The sequence below is a fragment of the Mustela nivalis genome (assembly GCF_964662115.1).
Source record: "Mustela nivalis genome assembly, chromosome: 2".
Classification (NCBI taxonomy): domain Eukaryota; kingdom Metazoa; phylum Chordata; class Mammalia; order Carnivora; family Mustelidae; genus Mustela; species Mustela nivalis.
Window position 1 is genome coordinate 134,708,923 of NC_139021.1, and position 25,537 is coordinate 134,734,459.

General features: G+C 40.7%; 2 protein-coding genes across 7 annotated transcripts in view; both read right to left on the reverse strand.

The window, feature by feature from the left end:
* The window catches only part of ANXA7 (annexin A7), a 28,478-nt gene extending 13,391 nt beyond the window's left edge, over nucleotides 1-15,087 (reverse strand). The window contains exons 1-6 of one of the 6 annotated variants that reach the window (XM_082717208.1): nucleotides 14,919-15,038; nucleotides 9,168-9,222; nucleotides 7,212-7,416; nucleotides 6,172-6,282; nucleotides 5,117-5,181; nucleotides 4,634-4,699 (exon numbers count right to left, since the gene is read on the reverse strand). In XM_082717208.1, the coding sequence (XP_082573334.1) occupies nucleotides 4,634-4,699; nucleotides 5,117-5,181; nucleotides 6,172-6,282; nucleotides 7,212-7,416; nucleotides 9,168-9,221 (501 nt within the window). In that variant the 5' untranslated portion in view covers nucleotide 9,222; nucleotides 14,919-15,038. Of the gene's footprint in view, nucleotides 1-4,633; nucleotides 4,700-5,116; nucleotides 5,182-6,171; nucleotides 6,283-7,211; nucleotides 7,417-9,167; nucleotides 9,245-14,805; nucleotides 14,883-14,918 lie in introns of those variants that run through there. The other 5 variants (XM_082717210.1, XM_082717209.1, XM_082717211.1 and 2 more) reach the window with 5 other exon arrangements.
* A 5,809-nt stretch (nucleotides 15,088-20,896) lies between these two features.
* On the reverse strand, nucleotides 20,897-24,696 carry MSS51 (MSS51 mitochondrial translational activator). Its single transcript, XM_082717337.1, has 6 exons — nucleotides 24,398-24,696; nucleotides 23,968-24,123; nucleotides 22,793-22,917; nucleotides 21,977-22,543; nucleotides 21,564-21,657; nucleotides 20,897-21,217 (listed from the first exon to the last, which is right to left on the reverse strand). Exons 1-6 carry the CDS (start codon nucleotides 24,616-24,618, stop codon nucleotides 20,998-21,000), a joined length of 1,383 nt encoding a protein of 460 aa, XP_082573463.1. The 5' UTR covers nucleotides 24,619-24,696; the 3' UTR covers nucleotides 20,897-20,997.
* Nucleotides 24,697-25,537: the final 841 nt, after the last annotated feature.

Here is a 25,537-nt window from a genome sequence, read left to right on the forward strand (position 1 = left end):
AGGAATTTTCTACAAAATAACTGGTAATAGTAGTAGCACTCTTTAAAAGTGTGAAGGTCATGAACAATAAAAACTGAAGAATTGTGTCACATTAAAGGAAACTTAAGGGGCGCCTGGGTGGCTCAGTGGGTTAAGCCTCTGCCTTCAGCTCAGGTCATGATCCCAGGGTCCTGGGATTGAGCCCTGCATCGGGCTCTCTGCTCAGCAGGGAACCTGCTTCCCCTTCTCTCTCTGCCTGCTACTCTGCCTACTTGTGATCTCCCTCTGTCAAATAAATAAAATCTTTAAAAAAATTTAAAAAAGGAAACTTAAGAGGGGTACCTGGCTGGTTCAGTCAGTAGAGCATGTGACTCTTGATCTCAGGGTCTTGAGTTTGAGACCCACGTGGGGCAGAGAGACTACTTTAATAAAATAAAAATGGGGGGGAAAAAAAGGAAACTTAATAGATATGAGGATAAATGCAATGTTTCATAACTGGATTTGATCCTGAACCAGAAAAGGAGGTCATTATTGGGACAACTGGTAAAACCTGAATAAGGTCTATAAGCTGGGTTATATTATTATATCATTGTTAATTCCTGACTTTGATCACTGTGCTGTGTTTATGTAGGAAGTTAATATTGGAAGATCTGGGTAAAGGGTATACAGGAATTCTATGTACAACTTTTAAAAAATTTGTCAGAGAGAGCGAGTGAGCACAAGCAGGAGAAGCTGCAGGCAGAGGCAGAAGCAAGCTCCCCACTGTCCAAGGAGCTCGACCTGGGACTTGATCCCAGGACCCCAGGATCACAAACTGAGCCGAAGGCAGACACCCAATCAACTGAGCCACTCAGGCATCCCTACAGTTTTTTGTTTAAAGATTTTATTTATTTATCTGACACACACACACACACACACAGAGAATGAACACAAGCAGGAGAGCAGCAGGCAGAGGGAGAGAGAGAAGCGGCTCTGGGGGAGCAGGAAGCCCAATGCAGGGTTTGATCCCAGGACTCGATCATGATCTGAGCTGAAGGCAGATGCTTAGCTGACTGAGCTACTCAGAATCCCCCTATATACAATTTTTATAACTTTTTTTAAGTCTGAAATTATTTGAAAATTTAAAAATACATAGCTAGGAAACAATTCAATAGTTTTTTTAAACTATTCAAATCAGGGCCTAAGAGAGATGGGATGAAGTGAGATGATATCCCACCACAGTTTCTTAAAACTGAATTATTTTTTTAAAGATTTTATTTATTTGACAGAGATCACAAGTAGGCAGAGTGGGAGGCAGAGAGAGAGGGGAAAGCAGACTCCCCACTGACCAGAGAGCCCAACGCAAGGCTCAATCCCAGGACCCTGGGATCATGACCTGAGCCGAAGGTAGAGGCTTTAACCCACTGAGTCACCCAGGTGCCCCAAAACTGAATTTTAATAATATATTTTATTTAACTCATTATCTCTCAAATGTAATTTAAAGATGTATTCAACATGACTGCAAAATGTAAAATGACTCAATTGCAACTGAAACTGCATTTAAAGTTATACTCACTGGATACAGCAATATGCCAGCAACTACAGGAGTGAAGTAAAAGGGGATAAAGGGAACAAACCATCTTTTAGCAAACATTTGTAGGGTCAATAATTTCTCACAGTTATCTATATTCTCAAACCAACATTTTTTTCTAACAACCATCCCATACTCTGAAGTTTCTAAGCCAGGAATATAAGCAAGGAACTAACAAATACTTATATAGTGGTTTTTTTTTTTTTTTTTTTTAAAGATTTTATTTATTTATTTGACAGAGAGAGAACACAAGTAGGCAGAGAGGCAGGCAGAGAGAGAGGAGGAAGCAGGCTCTCTGCTGAGCAGAGAGCCCGATGCGGGACTCGATCCCAGGACCCTGAGATCATGACCTGAGCCGAAGGCAGCGGCTTAACCCACTGAGCCACCCAGGCGCCCTTATATAGTGGTTTTAAGAAAAAAATGAAACCATTATCAACTCCAAATATTCAAGTATAAATTTTTTTTTTCAACATAAGCCTTTACATGAGTCTAAAGCAAATTTCCTTTGATGTAACCACCTTCATTAAAACCTAAGTAGGGCAGGGACGCCTGAGTGGCTCAGTGGGTTAAGCCTCTGCCCTCAGATCAGGTCATGATCTCAGGGTCCTGGGATCAAGTCCCGCATCGAGCTCTCTGCTCAGAAGCAGGGAGCCTGCTTTCCCTTCTGTCTCTCTGCCTGCCTCTCTGCCTACTTGTCATCCCTCTCTCTGTCAAAAAAAAAAAAAAAAAAAAAAAAAATCTTTAAAACCTAAGTAGGGCAAAAATCCTTTGTTTATAATACACTGGACTAGGCAGTGAGAGAAACTAACCCTCAACATGTACTATTTGATGAGTCTCATTTTCTGTTATCCTCTTCTTTCTCAAAAAACAAACAAAAACTGGGATGTCTGGGTGAACAGTTGGTTAAGCATCTGACTCTTGGTTTCGGCTCAGATGGTGATCGCAGTGTCGTGACAGCAAACACAGAGTCCACTTGGATTTCTCTCTCCATCTCTCTCTGTCCCTACCCCTGCACTGTGGGGGCTCTCTCTCTCTCAAATAAATGGGGTACCTGGGTGGTGTAGTGGTTTGGTGCAGGTTTGGCTCAGGTCATGATCTTGGGGTCATAAGATCAAGCCCCAGGTCAAGCTCCCCACATAGCATGCAATCCACTTAAAACTCTCTGCCATTTCCCACCACATATGCATGTGTGTGCGTGCTAAAATCAATCGATCAATCAATCTTAAAAAAAATAAATCTTGGGGCATCTGGGTGGCTTAGTTAAGCATCTGCCTTCAGCTCAGGTCATAATGCCAGGGTCCTGGGATCAAGCCCCAATCAGGTTCCCTGCTCGGCGGGAAGCCTGCTTCTCCCTCTGCCACTCCCCCTGCTTGTGTTCCTTCTCTCACTGTCTGTCAAATAAATAAATAAAATCTTTTTAATACATAAATAAATAAAATCTTTTTAAAAACTACTCCATTTTTCATCTGTAGGAAAAAAATGGAATTGTCTTATTCTATGTTAAAAGTCTACATTTGAAGTGAATCTTCATCAAAAATACTATCCTTCAGCCATTACAACGAATTAAAGGAAATCAGGGTCTATGTTCTAGAGGTCAAAACTCAAACTAGGGAAAATTTCTCAGCACAGCAAAGCCCACACTATCTGCCACCAAAAATTCCACCCTTCGACATTCATTTGATGCCAACCTTCCTACTGAAAAACAAAATTTGGGTCAATCAGGAAAGGTCACCTGATCCAAATGCCCAAACAAGACAGAAATTTTCATTTTCCTAAACACACACACATGAGGACTTTCAGTGACAGGGAGCTCTCTCCTCACAAAGCAGCCTGCTCTACTTCCATGTAAAAGATCTTCCAAAATCTACCACTCAGTAAACTTCCACCTACTTGTTTTAGTTCTATCTTAAGGTAAAAATTGTTACACAGGAGTTGCACGTGTATGTGTGTTTCATTTTTAGTGTCTTATGTTTGAAAATCTTTTATATTCAGTCATAAAATGTTTCTAAAACTATGAGCATGCTTAAGCTAAAATAAAATTAAAATTCTCATACATTACTAAAAGTTACAGATTTATAATAAGTCTAAAGTTTTATATTTATTTATATATAATTTCTATATATACTAAATAAATATAAAGTTATAGATTTATAATATGATTAAAGATCAATTTCAATTTAAAAAGGATCAAAAACAGATTTAAAAAGGATCACAAACAATTCTCTATGTGCTTTGGAGGAATATCATTTACAGTATCAGCCAACAGCACTGTGATAGGAAGACCACTGGTCTGAGAGTCAGAAGAGCTAGATCTAGTCTTAGCTTTGTCTTTCACTAGCTGTGTGGCTCTGGACAAATTTCTTAATCTCTCTGGAGCTCAAATACCTTAAATCAAGAAAGTAAACCAGAAAACAGCTAACATGTTTCGCTTCTACCACTGTAACCCCCCTCCCAGCCCAGCTTTAAAAAAGCTTGAAAATGATAGATCTTTATGAAGAAATAATATGTTAATAAATAAGAAAATCAAGATAAAGAGAAGCATAAAAGTATACTGCTTGTGTTCCTGGTAACTTGCATAGGATATAAAAGAATTAACAAGGCAATTAAAAACTAAACAGTATTAAAATAAAGGGCTATAGGGGCGCCTGGGTGGCTCAGTGGGTTAAGCCGCTGCCTTTGGCTCAGGTCATGATCTCGGGGTGCTGGGATCGAGTCCCGCATCAGGCTCTCTGCTCAGCAGGGAGCCTGCTTCCTTCTCTCTCTGCCTGCCTCTCTGCCTACTTGTGATCTCTCTGTCAAATAAATAAATAAAATCTTAAAAAAATAAATAAATAAAGGGCTATACAGAGATGGGGCAAAAATTTGATATATGGGAAACCTCCCAGGGCTATTGAGGAATCAATTCAACAAACATTAATTGGCTATGATGGTTAAAGCCTTGTCAAGCACTAAAAGGACAAAATGGTAAATCAGATATTGAGTCCTCAAGGAAGTTGTGAGAGACAAATACATGAGAAATCAGAAAGTAATGAAGGCACATACAGGATAGCTAGTAATTAGTGAACATTAGAAAACCTTACTCACTTCACTGTTATAATCCAAAGAAACAGGAGAGAAAACAGGATAGGAAGGAAAGGATTCTGTATTGATCTGAAAAAAGAGTAGAACATTATGAGGGTAAAAAGAGAAAACAAATCCACACTTTCTCAAACACTGCCAGAAATACCAATTACTCAGTCACGCAAGTTCATAGTTTTAATTGTCAGTAAGGGGAGAAGAAAAAGAAAACCAATACCAAGAACCCAAGTGAATCTCTATGGAAAAGTTATGAGTATCATCACCTGTGGGAAGAGACCCTATGCTTGTCTTCTTAAAATCAGGACACACAGCAAAAGATGGACCAAAGTGAGCAGTAAGTCTACCAGACCAAAGATTAGAATCTTAAGTGACTATAATAAACCATCTACTGTGCTTCTTGGAAATCTTTAATGTCAGCAAAGGAGTGGTGCCCTTCTTTGGCATTATCCAATTAAATTGGATGAAATATAAAGAAAGGAGCAGAAATACCTGACTTGGGTAAGGAGCTTGTCCTCCAGGATACTGAGAAGGCATCTGTCCTCCAGGAAAGCCACCTACACATTAAAAAAAAAAAAAAAAAAAAAAAAATACAATAAACAGGTCTTAAAGGATTTAATTTTTCAAAACAGCATTGACTACTATGAATATGGAAAAGATATGAGAACATTCACACCATGTTAGTTACTAGGATAAACTTTTTATTTATTTTTTTTAAGATTTATTTTATTTATTTGACAGAGCGACACAGTGAGAGGGAACACGAGCAGGGGGAGCAGTAAAGGGAGAAGCAGGCTCCCTGCTGAGCAGGGAGCCTAATGCAGGGCTCAATCCCAGGACCCCAGGATCATGACCTGAGCCCAAGGCAGATGCTTAACGACTGAGCCACGCAGGCACCCCAGGTTTACAGTTCACTGAACTGAAAACCAACTTTGGTGGGGTGCCTGGGTTTAGCAATTGCCTTCGGCACAAGTCATGATCCCAGGGTCCTGGGATTGAGCCCCACATCTGGCTCCCTGCTCAGAGAGGAGCCTGCCTTTCTTTCTCCTTCCACCTGCTACTCCCCCTGCTTGTGCTCTATCAAGTAAATAAAAATTCTAAAAAAACAGAAAGAATACCAACTTTGGTCATAAGAACCTTTTAAAATATTTCATGTTCTACACAATTTAACAAATAATCCTTTTTTTTTCTTTAAACACTCAAAGCAAACTAAATTCTGATTCCATCTGAAAAGGATGTCAGGACATAGTTCTGAGAGGTTAGGAGTGGTATAGGAGTGAGCAGAGAAGCTTCTAAATGTTTTGCTTTTTTGGCTTTGGAACAGATATTTTGTAATTGAAAAAGTGGGTACTTATTTCCATCTTACTGATTAAACTTCTCCAACAAATTAGTCCATTTCACAAAACCATATATTTAAAATTATTTATAGAAGTACTTAGAATAAAGTTTACTGAAGACTATCCCAAACATAAACTAAGTTCTCTCAATGGCAACTGAAAGATTTAAGACAGCATACTATTGTTTATCTCTGGATAGTTGGTACCTACCAGGTAGTGGGACCTGTGCTGGGCTGCCACCATAAGACTGTGAGGGCGGCTGTGGATAGCCAGAAAAGCCTGCTCCACCTGGTGGGGTGCCAAACCCTTGACCTGGAGGAACTAGAAAAAAGAATAAATACAGTGACAGTTCTTATGATTGAAGAGTCAACTTTAGAAAAATATCTACTAAGAACAGTGGGAAAAAATAGGCTATTAATGCTATAACAGCAGTCTCTTCTGGTCTAAATTCAACTTACCAATTCCTTCTCCATTACAAAATTTTTATCTCATTCATCTGCGTAAATAACTTATAATACAGAAGTGCTAAGCTTTTTTACCCTTTAACAAAGCTGTCTTAAAGATCACAATCATGCTAACTGAACTGAACTTAATCAGTTCTTAAGATTACAAATAATCAACATGATGCCTTGGTAGCTCAGTCAGTTAAGTGTTTGCCTTCAACTCAGGTCTTGATCCTGGGATCCTGGAATCAAGCCCCACATTGGGCTCCTTGTTCAGCAAGGAGTCGGCTTCTCCTTCTGCCTATTGCTCCCCCTGCTTGTTCTTTCAATCTCTCTCTCTGACAAATAAATAAATAAAATCTTAAAAAAAAAAATAACCAAGCAAACTGTTATATACTGGTCCTTTTTTTTACCATGAGATTTATTCTTTTTTCACAAGAGATTTTTTTTTTAAGATTTTATTTATTTATTTGACAGAGATCACAAGTAGGCAGAGAGGCAGGCAGAGAGAGAGAAGGAAGCAGGCTCCCCGCTGAGCAGAGAGCCTAATGCGGGGCTCGATCCCAGAACCTTGGAATCATGACCTGAGCCAAAGGCAGAGGCTTTAACCCACTGAGCCACCCAGGCGCCCCTCACAACAAAATTTTTAAGACTGTTTCCAGCTTTCATACTCCCTAAGAACCTTTATCCCTCTATCTTGCCAGCTAGGTTCTTACTATCTTTGATAGAAAGTAGGCTAAGAGCATCTCTGACCCCATACAAAAAAGGTAACCCAAATCATCACTAATGCCACAACCCATTACTCACCTCCTGGATAGGATGGAGCTCCCCCTGGTGGTGGGGCACCAGGATAACCTCCGGGGGCTGGATAACCTCCAGGGGCCGGGTAGCCTCCAGCTCCAGGGTAGCCACTACTTGGGGCTGGGGGGTAGGCACCTCCTCCCACTGGAGGAAAGCCACTAGGATAAGGATACTGACCCGGAGGGGGAAAAGATGACTCCTGACCTGCAGGCTGCAGAAATAAGAAAATTTTTCAAATGAATGTGATTACACAGAAATATGACCCACCTAAAAAAAAAAGAAACAGCAGTAATTGTTAAGGTCTAGATTTTCTTTTACATCTTAAAAATCCCACTAAAAGTCTCAGTATCTTCTACTAGTTTACCAGTCAGTATAGTTTGTCAGGACATTTGCTTGTCAGAACTCAGTTAAATTTTATTTAAATTCAGTGTCAGGCAAGAGGGGTCTGTTTCTCTATTGGGGAGTAAGAACTAGACTCTCTACAAACCTCAAGGCTTCCAGAAAAACTAATAAAGCTCATCAGTTTCTTCATTTTTCTAGCACCTGGAAATATGAGAAAGATACAGCTCTCTACCCTAAAGAGAATTCACAGCTCTCTTGTAACACACCTGAAGCTGTTGCATAATAGAAAAAAAAAAGGGAAGAAGAAAACTGACCTGAGTCATACATAGGGTGTGACATTTTGAAGCCCAGTTCAGACTAGACAATGTCGGAGAGTGGCAGAGACTGTCACATATTCACCGAACTTTCTCCTCTGGCCATAAAGCTAGACTACCTTTCCCAGACTCCCCTGCAGTTAAGTAGAATATGACTGAGTATTGGTGAATGAGCAGAGACAGAAGTGATATACACCACTTCCAGCCTGGCCCCTAAAAAACCTGTGCAATCCTCTATATGCTCTCATCGTCTTTTCCTTCATTGGCCAAATGGAAGCAGAGAATCCAGGGGAAGACTCTATGGCACTAGAGGATGGAAGAGCCAGTGTGTGGAAGGGGCCTGGGAACCTGAGAGACTACATGGACTAAAGCCTCCTTGATTCCTCCCACCCTCCCACCACTGATTTCTAGGAACTAAAGTAGTAAGAAATAAGTTTTTATTGTGTAAAGTCACTTAGAGGTTGGGGTTGTCGTTTCAGAAATTAGCCCACACTGACACAATGGTGGCCAGAGTCCAGTTCAGGATATAGGAGCCTGAGAACATAGTCATAATTCTCATCACTCCTATGATAAATTCAGGAGAGCTATTTATTCATTTTACATAAGGACTCACACATTCTCATTAACCTACATAGGCCTCTCTTTGTATTCTCCCAGAGTTAGAAAGAAGCCTTACTCAGGGAATATAAAATTGAAATGCGTAATTCTCACTTAAATGTCTCAGCTGTGAGTTTAGTCCTCACAGTCCAGACATCAACAAGGCAGAACCTAGTAGCACATTTATGAAATGAACTTCAAATACTCAGTCTCAGAAATACAAATCCAGGGACCTTTAATCTACTGCAATTTGCTGAGTCACGCCCTTCTTAATTATTTTAAACCTTCTAACACAAAGGTTAAAAACCAGTGATTCATGGGATGGATTTAACTTACATATATGTGTTATTGGCTCATACAACACTTAACCTTTAAAAAGATTAATTTTTCAGTTCAAAAAGATGAGCCAATTTCATATCAAATCCACATTTCAGGTTTTACTTGAAGAAATGGAGTATTAGCAACACTGAGTCAGCCTCCCGCCATGGCTTGGGCTACAGCTGAGTTAGCTGCTGGCTTTCCTTAGTGAGGCAAGTGCCCTCTCATTTGTCCATAATACCCACTCAACACACTTCTACTCAGTACCTCTGGGCAATTGAGATTATGACCCCTGTTCTAGCGAACCAGTAACATCTGTCACGGACTAGTCTTATACAATGCTGGTTCCAAGTACACAAGCTATGTGACTCTTTAAAGTGGCAATACTTACAGGATATCCAGGGAAAGGTGGGTAGCCTGTTGGGGGATAGCCTGGGTATGACATTCTGTAACAACAAAAAAAGTCCTCTAATTTTTTTTGTAAGGGTTAAGTCCTTTGAAGATATATATTGTCATACAGTTTTATACCTTCTCTCAAAAGAGTCTGTCAGGCATTCAATAGGTAGATAGTAAAGGTATAAGCAAAGTTTGTAAAACGCTTCTTTGTTTCACCATTCACACCAGTAGAGTCAGTAAAGCATAGTAAATGTTCCAATTTCATTCTCCTCATACCACACAATCTGTCATATCTAAATACTACTAGTACTATTACTTGTGGAATATTTACAGACTATCTTTTAAGCGAAATAATTTTTCACTTAAATTTATTTTATGATTACTTCATATCACTTCCATAAATGGAAAACTTATGATAGTTTCTTGAGAAGGTAAGATTAAAATGAACATATACATATTAAAATAAAGGCTTTTCAGGTGCCACAGATATCCCTTATTTGGTGATGCAACATTATGGGAAACAATGGTTAAGAGTTAACATTCTGGGGGTGCTGGGTGGCTCAGTTGGTTAAGTATCTGCCTTCGGCTCAGGTCCTGATCCCAGGGTCCTGGGATCCAGCCCCACCTTGGGCTCCTTGTTCAGCAGGGAGCCTGCTTCTCCCTCCCTCGCAGTCTTTCTCTGTCGAATAAATAAATACAATCTTTGGGGGGGAAAAAAAAGTTAGCATTCCATTGTCACACAAACCTTTTTGTAACTTAATCAAAAGTAAAGTTAGTGGTGTAAGAAACCCCAAAGACTCAACACTCAGCTGCAGTAATTACTAATTCATGGCCAATTTTTTTTTTTTCAGTACTCTCACTCATCTCCTATCACTCCACTGGATTTTTCTGAATCAAATCCCAGGCATGTTACCATTTTAACCTATACATGCTTCACTATATATACCTACAAACGTAACTTTTCTTAATTAACAGGGTTGTTTTTAAAATAAAACTGTAATATCATCAATATGTCAGTGTTCAAATTTCTATTGTCTTTTAAGTATTTTTACTGTTTTTTACTTGGTTATTATGGAAAATTCAAAAATTTTAGAATACTGTTAGATTGAACTACATGGCATTACTGAAATCCTGTTTTAACATACAAATTTGTTGTGGTTCAACCTGATATAATGAAAGTTCACATAACCTCCATATTCAGTTTCAATAATTATGAAGTCATAGTTAATTCTATTGCATTGGTACCCTTCCCTAGGTTTTTTTTTTTTTTAAGATTTTATCTATTTGAGAGAGAGCATAAGCTGGGGGTGGGGCGGGGGTGCGTAGGAGAGGACAAGCAGACTCCCCATGGAGCACAGAGCCCACATGGGTCTTGATCCCAGGACTCTTGAGATCATGATCTGAGCCAAAGTCAGCCACTTAACTGAGCCACCCAGGTGCTCCTTCCCTAGATCATTTTAAAGCAATTCCCTGGACATCATATCCTTTTACTCATAAATATGTCAATATACTATCTGTAAAAAGAAGACTCTTTTAAGCCATAGTTATTTACCAATACTGTACCTTAAAAATTTAATTTCCTATTATCAGTTGTCCACTCAGTGTTCAAATTTACCCAAATGTCTTAAAATCATTTTCACAGTTTGGTTGTTCAAATCAGTATACAAATAAGGTCCATATATCTAATCATTTGGCATGTCTCTTAAATCTCTTGTAAAAGCCTCACCTCTATTTTTTTTCTGTGCAGCTTACTTGTTGAAGGAACTGACAATTTGTCTTGAAATCTCCCTCTATCTGGATTTTGCCAATTGAATCTCCATGATAATCTTTAATAGTTATTTACTTACTACAAATTTGTAGTCAGGTCTAGAAGGTTGATCAGATTACTTTTTTGGCACGCATACTTAGAAAATATTGTTTGCTTCTATCAGGGAACACATAAATGATCAGCCGTCTCTCTTTTTCATGGTTGATAATCAATGCCTAGATCTAATTCTATCATTTTTTTCTTCATTTATTATCTGCAATCTTTGAGAAATCTCCTTTTATCAACTCTATGGTTTTCCTGAACTATAGTACATACTGAGGGATGCCTGGGTAGCACAGTTAAGTGTCTGACTCTTGATTTTAGCTCAGGTCATGATCTCCAGGTTGTGAGATTGAGCTCTGTGTTAGGTGTGCAGCCTACTTAAGATTCTTTCTCTCCCTCTCTAAAAAGAAGAATGAATTCAAAGTGTTTTTCTTCAAAAGGAACTCATTCCTCTTTGGAAATGCAAACAATAACCTATTTATCGGATGATATTAAGAAATTATTAGATATTTAGCTGTCATATTGGTATGATTTTTGTGAAGCCCTCTCATCTTTTAGAGATACACACTGAATATATATAAAATGCTGTAATATCCTGGAATCACTTCAAAATAATATGAAAGGGCTGGGCAGGAGTATAGATTAAACTGGATCATCACGAGTGGGTTATTTATGCTGGGTGACAAGTATGTGGGTATTCAACACACTCTTCTGTCCACTTTTGCATGTTTCAATTTTTCCATAATAAAGATTTTTTTAAAAAGACAGCTCATACAAACAATGAGACTCTTAATCATAGGAAACTGAGGGTTGCTAGAAGGGAGGGGGGGTGGGGTAACTGGTGATGTAAGGAGCACTGGATGCTATACCAACTGATAAATCACTGACCTCTACTTCTGAAACTAATAATATACTGTATGTTAACTAATAGAATTTAAACTAAAATAAGTAAAACACAGCCCATGTAAAACAAATACAGCCAGGGTGAAGCAAAAAGCCACAAATATATACACATACGTATGTATGTGTGTAAATGCCTTTTGCATTTGAAGAAAATACCACTAACCTAAAACAATACAAATAAACAGAGGGGGGAGAAACACACATTCGAAACAATACCATTTCAGAGCCTGACCATTTCTTAAAAAAACTACTGGTGATCAGATACAATATGCCTGGCAAATATATCTACATAAAGTCAAATAATCATTTTTTTAGCATCTACCTTAAAACACTGTACTAAGACTGGAGAGTTAAAGGATGATCAGAGGTTTAAACTGTTTTTAAAGGTGATGGATACATTGGTGGGGAAGTTGAACACTACCATATGCAAAGCAAAAGGTGGGATATAATTGTAAGATGAAAAAAGAATGAGGACTATATTAAGATAGAAGCCAGCTAGGAGACCTTCAGTATTGGTGTGGAATTAAATACTCATTTTTCCCCACCAGACCACTCTTAATATCCTCTATCTAACAAAAAACAGACTCAACTATAGAGAACAAAGTGATGCTTACTGGGCAGGAGGGTGGGGTGTTAAACAGGTGATGGGTGTTGAGGATGGCCCTTGTGATAAGCACACGGTGTTGTGATGAATCACTAAAGTCTACACCTGAAACTAATACCGTATGTCTGTTGGCTGATTGGGATTTCAACAAAAACCTGAGGAAAAAAATCCCGTTACTAGTACCACTATTTAAATTACGTATTACTAAGTACAGTAAATAACCCAATGTTTTTCTTTTTCCTTTGAAATGCTTCTTCTACTCTTCCCGTAAATTCTGTTCTCACGGTCATATCCTTAGACCAGGTGTTCATCACTTGGTGCTTATTTTACTAAAATTACTTTTCTATTTATGTCCTTGCATCTACTCTCACACTTACAATTTTCCTGAAATGCTCCTCCCTCAGTATATGACTCTTCAAGTCAAAACTCCTCAAAGACTGCTGCTGGAGTATCCCATGAAAATTCATGGAACTGATATTCAGGTCTTCTTAGTACTGGTTCCAATTTATCTCTTAACAATACCTAACCTCCAATGTGAAATCTCTACCACTTGAACCATTCCCAACATGCCTTTGCTTCAGCCACTGTTACTAACTGACTTGGCCCTCACACCTGGGCTCACTCCCCTTCCCTGACTTACCAAGCTCAAATCTCTCTCCCTTCTTTGAACAACGTACTAGACAAAACAGTATTTCTGCAACGTTTATTTATTTATTTTTTCTTCTTCAACTTTAATGTGTATGTGATTAAGTTGGGGATCTTGTTAAAAATCCAAATTCTGCTTCATTTCTGAGATGGGACATGAGATTCTTCCAGGTGATGCTGATGTTCCTGATCTATGAATCGTATTTTTTAACTCATACATGAAACCATCTCTAAACCACAATAAGTAGGGGGAAAAGGCAAGGTAAAAACTGCATAAACTGCCAATTATAAGTGTAGAAAATACATTTATTTGCTTGTATGTATAAGAGAATAGCTCTGAAGGTATCCTCAAAAAGGTAGAAACCAGTAGCTGCCTCCAAGGAGGCAATTGAGGCATACTGAGAAGGAAAATCAATTTTCAATGTACTTTTAGCCCTTTTGGAGTTGTGTATTTATCATCTATTCAAAAGGTAGATTTAAAAAGCTTTTGCAAAAAAATAAACAAATTCCAGGGTGACTCAATAAATTACTCATTTTGACCAAGGAGTAATAAGACTATACTGGCAAACAAAAGCTTATATATCCATTTTAACTTTCTCCATCCGTAACTACTTTTAAAAGACTAGAAATCATTCTTGGTTCTCCAAACCATCTCCACCCAGTGAGTCAGCTACTAAAAGGGGTGGGTCTCACTATAGGAGTCTGAAGATGGCAGGAAGCCCAGGAACACAAGAGGCAGCTATCGCAGATCTATGAAACAGAAAGGGCAAATGAAAATGGCCAATAGGAGCTACTACAATTTCCCCAAACCTGCCTCTTGGTGGGGAAGGCCGATTTAGATCAGTCATAAAGAGTCTTTGGATAAAAAACTAGAGTAAGGGACAGGGTAGTCAACCATTGCCAGTGAGGACTAAAAAGCAGCTTAAATTTGGAGTGGCCAAAATTCTCTCTTCTCCCTGCCATCTAGAGCTTGAAACTCCTTCTGTGCCTGAGACGTAATTCATTACACTCTAATTAATTATCATATTATCAGATCAGCTTCCTATCAGATAGAAGATATTAGGGAGTTTAAAGGTAGTTAGGACTTCTCATTTCCGTCACTTTCATGGTGGACATCGGCCACCTCACGCTGCATAGGAAGTGTTCGCTCAGGACAGACGGGCCTGATATCAGCACACTTCTGTGGCTGTTTGGGGAAGAGGAAGCAAATCTGGAATGCTATTTCCTAGAACAGCTTCAAGAACTATAAACTTGAGGCAACGTACAATTTTAGGCTTACGCATTCTGTCCCAGGCCTAGTGAAGCACAGGTCAAATTTCCCAAAATTTGCTGTGTCACCGGAAAATCTAGTCACCAGCCAGACAGCTTTCCTTGCTCCTTGCTGGTTTCCCTACTCAGCCTTCCTCGAGGTCACTTCAGCACGGCCATCCTCTGGCCTCAGTGCCTCCACCTGTGGTCCACCTGTGGTCCACCTGCCTGCGCGCGGGGTGTCACTGCTCCCTCTGTTCTCCGAACATCGCATCCGAGTGGCACGGAAGCCGGCCGCCTCGTCTACCCCATGGCGTGCGCCTTCGCCGGAAAGCCCCCGCGAGGGGAGCCAGGATCCTGAGACCCACACGCGGAGACGCCCGCCGCCCCGGAGGCCCGCAGGCACCTCCACGGAACCCTTACCGCGGGGACACACGCCGGGCCCCGCCATCTCCCAGACGGCGCACCTCAGAGCTGGCATGAGCGAGGTGACCCAGGAAAGGGGCACACGAAGGGTAGGGGGCGCCGTTCCTCACCTGACCCGAGGGAGCAGCGTCACAGCCCAACCCTGGTCGCCAGCAAGATGGAGCCGGGGGAGGGCCCCGGGAGGCGGAGCGCCAGGGGCCTCCGCCCGAGCCCGTTAGGATCGCCGCGGCAGCTGGGAACGCCCCTGCAGCTGGAGGGGGCGGCACCCGGCTCAGCCCCGCTCCGGCTTCCGCGTCGCTCCTACCGCGCCGCTCCACCTGCGGGAGGAGACGCACCCTCCTGCTGAACGAGCCAGTTTTATCACATTTCTCGGCCGCAGGGACCATTCAATCCCTTTAGGGCTCTCTCAAGTCACAGCGGTTTTAAGGAATCCCACAGCCCTTTCTGTGACGGGCGGTTGAGAAGGGCCACGCACCATCAAGGCCAGGTGCAGCCTCTCGGCCTCTGATGTACCGTCTCCACTGAGATGAAAACCGTGTCTTTTGTTAGATCCCTATGAAATGAATGAAAACTTACTGGAATTCTAGACAGTCAGAACTCGAGATGCATTATAAATCAAAACCACTCCATACGGGTTGTTGGGAGATTCTAGGTTCCCTTATACTAGAGCCCTAACAGCTGACACAAACACTAGCATTAAACGTTTGAGGTCATTTCAGGGGCTCAGACCAGTATCTTAAACTTATTTAAAAAGTTTATTTCAGAGCAAAAACCAGTTAAGCTTTTACAGTGGTTCTCCAAGTATGGTCCTCATACAAGTAGCGGCAATTTGACTAGGAAACTTGATAGAAATGCAGATTTGAGGTTCCACCTTAAATCTACTGACTCAAACTCTGGGGCGGAGCCAATCAATTTGTTTAACAAAGCGTCCAGGTGGTTCGAGCACACTTAAGTCTGGGAACCACCAACTCGGCACTCTACTTGCTTTAATTTTCTTTTTCTTTTTTTTAAGATTTTATTTATATACTTGACAGAGAGAAATCACAAGTAGATGGAGAGGCAGGCAGAGAGAGAGAGAGAGAGGGAAGCAGGCTCCCTGCTGAGCAGAGAGCCCGATGCGGGCCTCGATCCCAGGACCCTGAGATCATGACCTGAGCCGAAGGCAGCGGCTTAACCCACTGAGCCACCCAGGCGCCCTCTACTTGCTTTTCTACTCAAAAGCTTCCTCATGAGGGTGGGCCAGGAATTTGGATTTTATTCTGGTTCCAGTGGGAAGGTACTGAGAAGTTGAATCAAGGGAATGACATAGACCAATTTATTCTCTAAAAAAATTATTCCCCCAAATGAATGGCCGGCAAAACCCAAGGCAAAAACCATGTTTTGGGAAAAACCAAAACCCAAGCCAAGTGATCAAATAAGCAGAGCTATATCTCATACTGGAGGAAAAATGGCTCTGATAGACCTGCTGAGATGAGCATGTCAAAATCCAATTTAGGGGGCGCCTGGCTGGTTCAGTGGGTTGAAGCCTCTGCCTTCAGCTCAGGTCATGATCCCAGGGTCCTGGGATTGAGCCCCGCAACTGGCCCTCTGCTCAGCAGGGAGCCTGCTTCCCTTCCTCTCTCTCTGCCTGCCTCTCTGCCTACTTGTGATCTCTGTTAAATAAATAAATTAAAAAAAAAAAACCAGAATTCAATTTAGTACTATCCTACAGGATTTTTAATGGTTTTCCATTTCCCTTAAGTCAGTCTTCTTCTATTAAATTGGAAGCACTTTAAGGGCAGACGCCATCTCAGATTTCTCAGCAGTTAGCACGAAGGTAGGCATTTCAACTTTTATGTACTCTCACCACCAGATGACTAAATTGGAAATTTTGTGTCACTTGTTACTGCGTGGTTTCTCTCTCCTAATCTGATTCTGAGAGATAAATAACACTTCACCCATCATAATCAATAACCAAACCCTATAGACTTTACTTTCATGCTTTTTCTATAAAATGTCACAATTTACTTGTTAGAAATTATCCCTTCCCTTTCCATGCCTCCTACTATTGTAAGGGCCTATTTAATAAGGGAGGCTCCATCTCGGTTGAACAGCCATTTTGTTGCGTAGACAGTAAAACTTAAACTGACCCTACCCCACCCTGCCGGGAACTTACTTAAAAGCAAGTCGGGGAAACCAGTAGCATTCTACTAGTCGACCAGTCCCTGATAACAGAGCCCAAATACAAGGGCGGGTCAGGTCAGGTGGAGACAACAGAGCCTGAATGGGGGAATGAGTTGGGCCAGGTGGAGACATCCCATCAGTGGAGCACGCATACTGTCTCCCTAGCTACCAAGGAGTGTGGGCCCCACCTTTGGGGCACCTTTTGGGCGCCAATCCTGACCAAGATGATAGGCTAGTTCAAATAGCTACTATGGGGTGAACTGTAATTCAATTGGCCACCCATGTGTGACCTAGCATGACTGTGCAGCTTTCTCTGTGTGTTGCAATCTCATTGGCCACCTGGGTGTGGCCAGGCTCAACCACATGGCCTTTGCTCTATAAAAGTCTGTGAGGAGGCTTGGGGAGGGTGTCCCCCCTCTCTGTAAAGGCGACCCCGAACAGTCGGTTTGATTCTCAATGCTTGGCGCGAAATAAAGCTTTGCTTGACCTTTGCTTTATATCAGTCTCATTCCTTTGACCATGGACCTAACACTATTACCTTATCTGGCACCCGCATTATCTTATCTGAACCAAGACACATCCAATTGGCTTTTCCATAATCAAATCAATACTTACACAGTATGCTAGCTCAAGTCTTATGTTGCTGTGTAAAATTAAAATGGTATGGATTTAACAATAGGTACCATTTATTAAGTATGAACTATGTGCTAGGCATTGCATTAAATGCTTAGCCAATATTCCCCATTTTTACAGTTTCTAAGATTTTTCCCCCCAGGGGGGAGGGGCAGAAAGAGAAGGGAGAGAGCACCTCAAGCACACTCTGCCCAGCACAGAGCCCAAGCTCAATCCACAACCCTGAGATCATGACCTGAGCCAAAATCAAGACTTGGGCACTTAATCAACTGAGCCACCCAGGCACCCCTACCTACACTAAGTTAAAAAAATGTTTTTTGGGTAACAGCTTTATGAAGATCTAGTCACTCAGTACAATTGAAGGGTTTTTAATATATTCAGCCATATCACCATCAGAATAAATTTTAGAACATTTACATCACCTCCAAAATAAAACCACACCCTTAACCCATTACCTCAATTCCCTCATCCCCCTCATCCATATGCTGCCACTAATCTACTTTGGCTTCATAGATTTGTCTATTCTAGACATTTCATATAAATGTATTCATATATTATGTGGTGTTTGTGACTTCTTCCACTTAATATGAACATCAACGAACATATTTTCAAGGTTCATCCATGTTGTAGCATGAATCAGTAATTCCCTTGTAAGGCCAATATTTCATTACATGGATACACTACATTTTATTTATCCATTCATAAGTTGATGGACATTGGGTTTTTATCTTTTGACTATTGTGAATAATGCAACTATGGTCATTTGGGTACATGATTTCATTTCTCATGGGACATACCAAGGAGGATAATGGCTGGATCAAATGGTAACTCAATGTTTAACTTCTTGAGTAACTGCCAGACTGTATTCCAAAATGGCTACATCATTTTATATCCCCACCAAGAGTGTATGAGGGCTACAATTGCTCTACATCACCAAAACTTACTTCTCTTTTTAATTATCCTTGTTTTAATGGATGAAGTGCTATTTCATTGTGGTTTTGACTTTTATTTCCTGAGGACTAAAGATGTTAAGCACCTTTTCATGTGCTTATTGATCATTTGTATATCTTCTTTGGGGAAATACCTATTCAGATATTTGCCTATTTTGTAATTGGATTTTTTTGTTCTTTTATTGTTAAGTTGTGACGGTTCGTTAATATATATTCTGGATATAAGTCCATTATCAGATATGTGGTTTACAAGTATTTTCTTACATTCTTTTAACTTTCTTGATGGTGTTCTTTCAATAGTTTTTAAATTTGATAAAGTCTAATTTATCTATTTTTATTTTAGTTGCTTATAGGTTTGATATCATATTTAATAAACCATTGCCCAATCCAGCTTCACATAGATTTACCCTTATGTTTTCTTCTAAGAGTTGAATAGTTTTAGGTCTTTGATCCATTTTGAATTAATTTTTGTGTGTTGTGTGTGTGTTGGGGGGGGGGTCCAACTTCAGCTGGACTGGAGTTAGTTACTGACTAGTTAGCTAGATGTTTAGATGCTTAATGACTGAGCCACCCAGGCACCCCAAGATAAACTTTTTAATATTATAATTTCATTGAATTGAAAACCAACTTCAACTAACCAACTAACTAACTGATGTTAACATTGGTTAGTTGGTTAGTATGTTATCTTAAATTTTTCAGTTGCTATTGAGAGAATTCAGTTCTCTAACTAAGAAGAAATTCTCTTAGTTAGAACTTAGGGTCCAACTTCCTCCTTTTGCATGTGGAATCCTGTTGTTCCAGCACCAGCTGTTAAAAAGTCTGTTCTTTTCCCATTGAATTGTTTTATTACTCTTGTCAAAAATAAGTTGTGCATAAATGTTATTTCTTGCTTCTCAATTTATTTATTGCATATCAATTTGATGTCATTGATCTATCTATATCTATATATAGCTCTATATCTATATAGATATCTATTTATATCTATCTATCTATATCTATAGGTCTATCCTAGGCAAGTACCACACCATCTTGATTACGATTGTTTTGTAGTAAACTTTGCAACTGAAATGCGTAAGTCCTCCAACTTTGCAAAAGTTTTTACTTTACTCTTTTTTTTTTTTTTTTAAGGTAGGCTTCATGCCCAATGTAGAACCCAACATGGGGCTCAATCCCACAACCCTGAGATCATGACCTGAGCCAAAATCTACAGTCAGACATTTAACCAGTTGAGCCACCTAGGTACCCCAGAACACATGAATTCTAACATAACCCCTATCAGACTGGACAATAAGAATATATATGTGTGTGTTAAGGTTAGGGATGGGAGGCTGAGGTCATGGCAAGGCTGTAGGAACGAATACTTAAGGAATATCCTAATTTTGAGAATGTGGTAAGAGAAGGATGGCATGAGATATGATGTGGCAGAATAGCAGGCCCAAACAGAGAGCTGGTGTTAATCACTCCTTTGGCAAGAGAGAAACCTCCAGTCTTGAGGTATTCTGACTAGACAAGTAATACTTGCCAGTGAATAGGACATAGGACAAACAAGTAACTTAAGAAGCCCCAAACTGAGTTTATTGTGGTATACACTAGATAATGACAAATAACTCCAGTTTATTCAACTAAAGTCCAATAGACCCTAGGATATTTATTTTTAATTTTTTGAAAGATTTATTTATTTTAGAGAGTACAAGCGGCAGTGGTAGAGGGAGAGGGAGAGAGAATATCAAGCAGATTCACCCTGAGCATGGAGTCCAATGCAGGGATCAATCCCATGACCCTGAGATTGTGACCAGAGCAGAGTTTATGCTCAAGAGTGAGAAACTCAACAATGACTGCACACCCAGGTACTCCCACCCTGGAATATTTAAATACAACACAAGGCAAAAAGCTGATCTAGGGCTAGAAGGCCCCAAGCAAGAAGAAAATAAGATATTTACTTAGAAAAAGCCAAGAAATAGAACAATATGCCAATCCTCACAATCTCTCTCATGTTCCTGGCCACTTCTCTATTGCCTATTCTTGTACCACTTCAAGTCATTAACACCTCTCCATTTTTCAGCCCAGATTGCCAGATAAGAAAGTCTTTTTCCAGAAAAAAGAAGGTGCCATTCTTTTCCTTGGCAGCATCTGATTCAAGTCAAAAGGTACAACTTTCTCACAAAGGAAAATGTCAGGAATTCTAGGCTCTGGAGAGTGATTCTAGGGCTTCTTGCCACACATTAAATCTAGAATCCTGTCTCTGGAAGCTACTTGTGGCTAATCTCAGAAAAGAGTCAAATCATATAGGAACTCTCATTCAGCTTAGACTCTTTATCTAGACAAGTTGCCAAGGTTTAAAATATAGTGGATTTCAAGCTTGGCAACAACCTGACATCAGCAGGGTACTTTCATCACAACCTCCCAATTTTCTAAAAGTCCGGTCAGGATCTGCCTCAGCTATTTAAACCCCACCATCTACTTTCTCTTCCAGTTGCGTCCTATCCAGCTGGCAGGAACTTCCAAGAAACATGATATAGTAGGCACTGCAGTATACTGGTTGCTTGTTGGGGTTGGAATAGACCTGTTCAGGTTTGAGGGATGCGAAAGGGTTAGCTCCATAGGCAGTGATGTGTGTATCCAGGTCCACCAGAATCTGCAAAGAAGCCGCCAACTCCTGATGGCTATAGGAGACAGATTTTAAAAAAGAGAGAGAGAGAGAGAGAGGAAAAGAAATTGCTCTGCTAATTATGAGACACACAGGAGAGAAATTCCTCAGAACTTGATACTTCTGGACTCAGTAATCCCCCAAATTACCTAAGGCTAGACAGGCCAGGGTATCCTTCTCTCCCAAATATCTCACTGAGTACCAGATTAACTAGCATAGGACTTGGTTCCAAGGGGATTAGAAAGGAAGAAAATCCTCACCAGAAGACAGAAGATGAGGAAGGGGGAGAGAAATGAGCTCATCTATACAGAGAGAGGTATGAGTGAGGGAGGGAGGTATCACAAATAGGAAGAGGTTGGAACCTGTAAACAGTGATCAATGTAGGGATCTCATAATCACGAAGTAGCAGGAGGGTGGGCAGCCAAGCCTCCATCAAATCTGGGGAAGCATGAAAACCTATGGGGAAAAAAATAACAGAAATGGATATAGAGAGAAGAAAGGCTGAGGTAGACCCTAAGCAATTTACTTTTTCGTGTCCACCCATCCCTTCACCTTGCTCACCTCCAGTGCTCATTTACCACCTCCATCCACCCCAGGTTCTGCAATGGAAAATTCTGAACCAAGGTATAGCACGTATGGCTAATGATCAACCAAGGTTGTCATCATAGTATGTTTAATCAGACCAAATGAATGGGGTTCCAAATAGAGGAGATATAAGAATCAGGATGGAAAATTCCCTGAAAAGCCAACCAGTATTCCCCTGAATGACTCTTACCTGGATGGAATGCCACCACCAAATCTGGATGGGCTATCTGTCCAGTCTCTACCTGTTCCTCCCAGAAGTCATGATAGAGGCCCCTATGGCCACTAAGTTGAACTGTGCCAGGTTCCAGGGGGGAAGTTGAGGTGCTCTGTGTAAAGTTAGCAGATACGTCTATACCCACCATGATGACACGGAGGCCTAGGTGTCCAGGAAACATGTAGCCAAGCTCATCATAGTCCCCAGGGCGAGTGAGGAATGTCTCCACATGGGAAGCACCAGCCACATGCACTGTGCTTTCCCCAGTCTTCCCAATATCTATCCCCAAGGCCCGAAGCCCAAGGCCCAGTGTCAAGGGCCGTGATAGGGCATCTGTCAGCAGCCGCTTCAAAGAGCCCTGCAGGACATCTGGGTCTGGCCTTGGCCGTCCTACGTTGGCCCACAGGGTGTTCATGGCATGACTACCTAGTACAGCATCCAGTGCAGCTTCTAGCTGTAAATGCCGCATAGAAAACCAGGTATCCCAACCCTGTACAACTTCAGCCAGGCATGGCCAAGGTCCTGAAGGTAGGACAAAAGCACCTGCAGAAAGAAGGGATAAGAGTGACCTAAACCTTTCCTGGCTTCAATATTCTTTCTAAAATTTACTCTTCCTAGGCTCCGTAGCTCAGGGGTTAGAGCACTGGTCTCGTAAAATTTACTCTTCCTACTTGTGACCAGGACTGCCCCACTGAGTTTCTCATGTTTTCCTCATAACATGCTTTCTTATCTTTTTCCAAGTATAACCAACTATGACTGCTGTGACAGAGTTCTCCAGCACCACCACTTCACCTGTGACTAGAAGCCATTCCATGAGACGGTCCACAGCTACCAGACGCAGCTCTTGACAAACCTTCCTGTGCTCCGGCCAGTCTGACTTCTGGCACTCTGGACCACAGTAATAGACATTTCTGCACCTGAAAGATTAGCCCCAGAAATAGATGTTCCTAAACCTCAAAGGTGATTGGAGATGTCTAGGGAAGGGAATTGACACTTGCTATATCTAGGAAGAAAGATCACTGAGTAGGAAAGTACGGAGAGGAGTTAGAGCTGATGCACCAATTTTGGAGATTACATTTGGCAGAGGAGGCATGAGAGACTAGGAATGTAATTATTCTCTTGGGTCAGAGTACACTTCAGTCTGTATCTGGAACAACTCACTTTTTACATCCCTTACAGAAAAAAAAATAAACATTAGGAGTTTGCAGCTGCCCTTTTATCACAGGTGTGGCTCAACCCCAATCTCCCCAGAACAGACAGGATCTTACCCATTGAATACTCAAGAGGAAGGAAGTGGAGAAAATTATACAGTAGATTATACAGATTATTCCCTTCTCCACAGGGAAAATGTTCTAAGACTCCAGTGGATGCCTGAACTCATGGACAGTACCAAACCCTATATATACTATGTATTTTCCTGCATATACATATCTATGATAAAGTTTATTAATTAGGCACAGCAAAAGATTAATGACAATAACATAATAAAATAATTATACTATAATAAATGTTATATGAATGTGGTCTTTCTCTCAAAGTATCTTATTGTACTATACTGACCCTTCTTCTTGTGATGTGAGATGATAAAATGCCTAAAATGCCTTCAACATGGTAAGATGAAGTGAGGTGAATGACGTAGGTGCTGTGACTCAGCATTACACTATTAACTTTGTGGTAATAGCCAGAGGAGGTCATCTGCTTCCAGACTGTGGTTCACCACACATAACTGAAACCGTAGAACTTGAAACTGCACATAAGGGGGACTATTGGACCATTGTCTGACTTTCCCATAACACCCAAAGTAAACAGGAGCCCAGTCCTTTTCTAATCTTTCTGTGGTCTGGATCCCACAAAATGAGAAGTGAGCCCAAAGTTATTCTGAAAACTCTTAGACCTTTCCTCCTGCAATGAAGTCTTAGAATAGGATCATTTCTGGATGACTTTCCTATTAGCCCCTGACTAGTCACCTCTTGCACTGCCGCAGGACCTTGGAGTCTGAAAGGCCACTAGGAAGAGCTCTACAGTGAGCACAGAATTGGAATGTGTCCTCCATCTTCTGGAACATTTCTCGAAGACATCGGAATCCAAAGCCTGATACAGAAGCACCCCCATCTAGCACCAACCTGCAGAAATGGCATGGAGAAGTAGCAATAGGAAAAAGAGTATCTCCAGAATCATTCATGACCTATACCTTGTTCCCTATATATTTCCATCTATTCCAACTATTTCTCACATGAACATATTATATTTCTTCTATAGTAATAAAACTTGTAAAAGGATGAGAAACTCCCTCATTGTAAATGCTCCATATTCCCCAAGTTCTATTCCCTTCTTGCTTTCTGAAATCATTTCTCCCAGAGATTAATATATTACTCTTCCACAGAGCTAGACACTCACTTGTATTCTTCATAGCTTTTCATGTTTAGCTTTTGAAGGATTAGCTGGGATAGGCCAGGAACATTATTCTCCAAGGAGAAGAAGCCAAGTGCATCAATGCTAGGGTCAGGTTTTGAGAGGGTCAGAGGCACAGAGGTCACAACTGTGGGTGGGGTCACAACCATGGGAGTCACCGATGAAGGGGGTTTCTTGTGCCTTCGTTGCCGGGATCTTGGAGCCATGGCTGTCCACTGATACCTGGGACTATATGTAGAACAGATATAGAATGAAATTTTGCAAGCTAGACAAGTACACTGTGTTTTCATATGTTTGACCTTTCAATTTTCATTACAGTCTCTCAGACCTAGCTATCAGTAAGATTTACTTAGGATCTACTGATGATTGATCATCACAGGCAGTTATAAAAAACAGGAGGAAAATAATTATATATCAACATAATTATATATGTATCACATATAAAGTTCTACATGAAATATAAACTATGTATATAAGTAAATGCATAGAAAAAGGTCTGCAGGGCTCATATAAAACCAGTAACAGAGGGGCCTGGGTGGCTCGACTGCTTTTGGCTCAGGTCATGATCCTGGAGTCCTTGGGATCAAGTTCCACATCGGGCTCCCTGCTCAGCAGCGAGTCTGCTTCTCCCACTGACCTCTCTCCTCTCATGCTTTCTCTCTCTCTCAAATAAATAAATAAAATCTTAAAAAAAATAAAAACAACAAACCCAATAACAATGATTAGCTTGGAGGGAAAGAAATAATGGGATAGGAACTGGGTTAATCAAAAGGAACTTTAGACTTATCTGTAATGTTTGACTCTTGAATACTAAGAATATATTCATATATTATTAATGCATTGAAAAAAATGAACTTAAAATAATGGAGGAAAAAGCAACAGAAATTTTGGTTGTTCAAAACTACCAACTATTTGGAGAATCAGTCAACCTCACCTAGCTAGGGAAATAAAACATTCATTTTAGAAGACCTATCATCACATTTGTAAGCACTCAGCCCAGAAGTAGAAATTAAATGCAATACAAAATCAGCACCACAATATTAAGATTTATGTAGTCAAAGCAAGTTATGCAAATTATGAGGAAAATTTCCTAAACAACTGAACTTTAAAGTAGAACTAATCCCA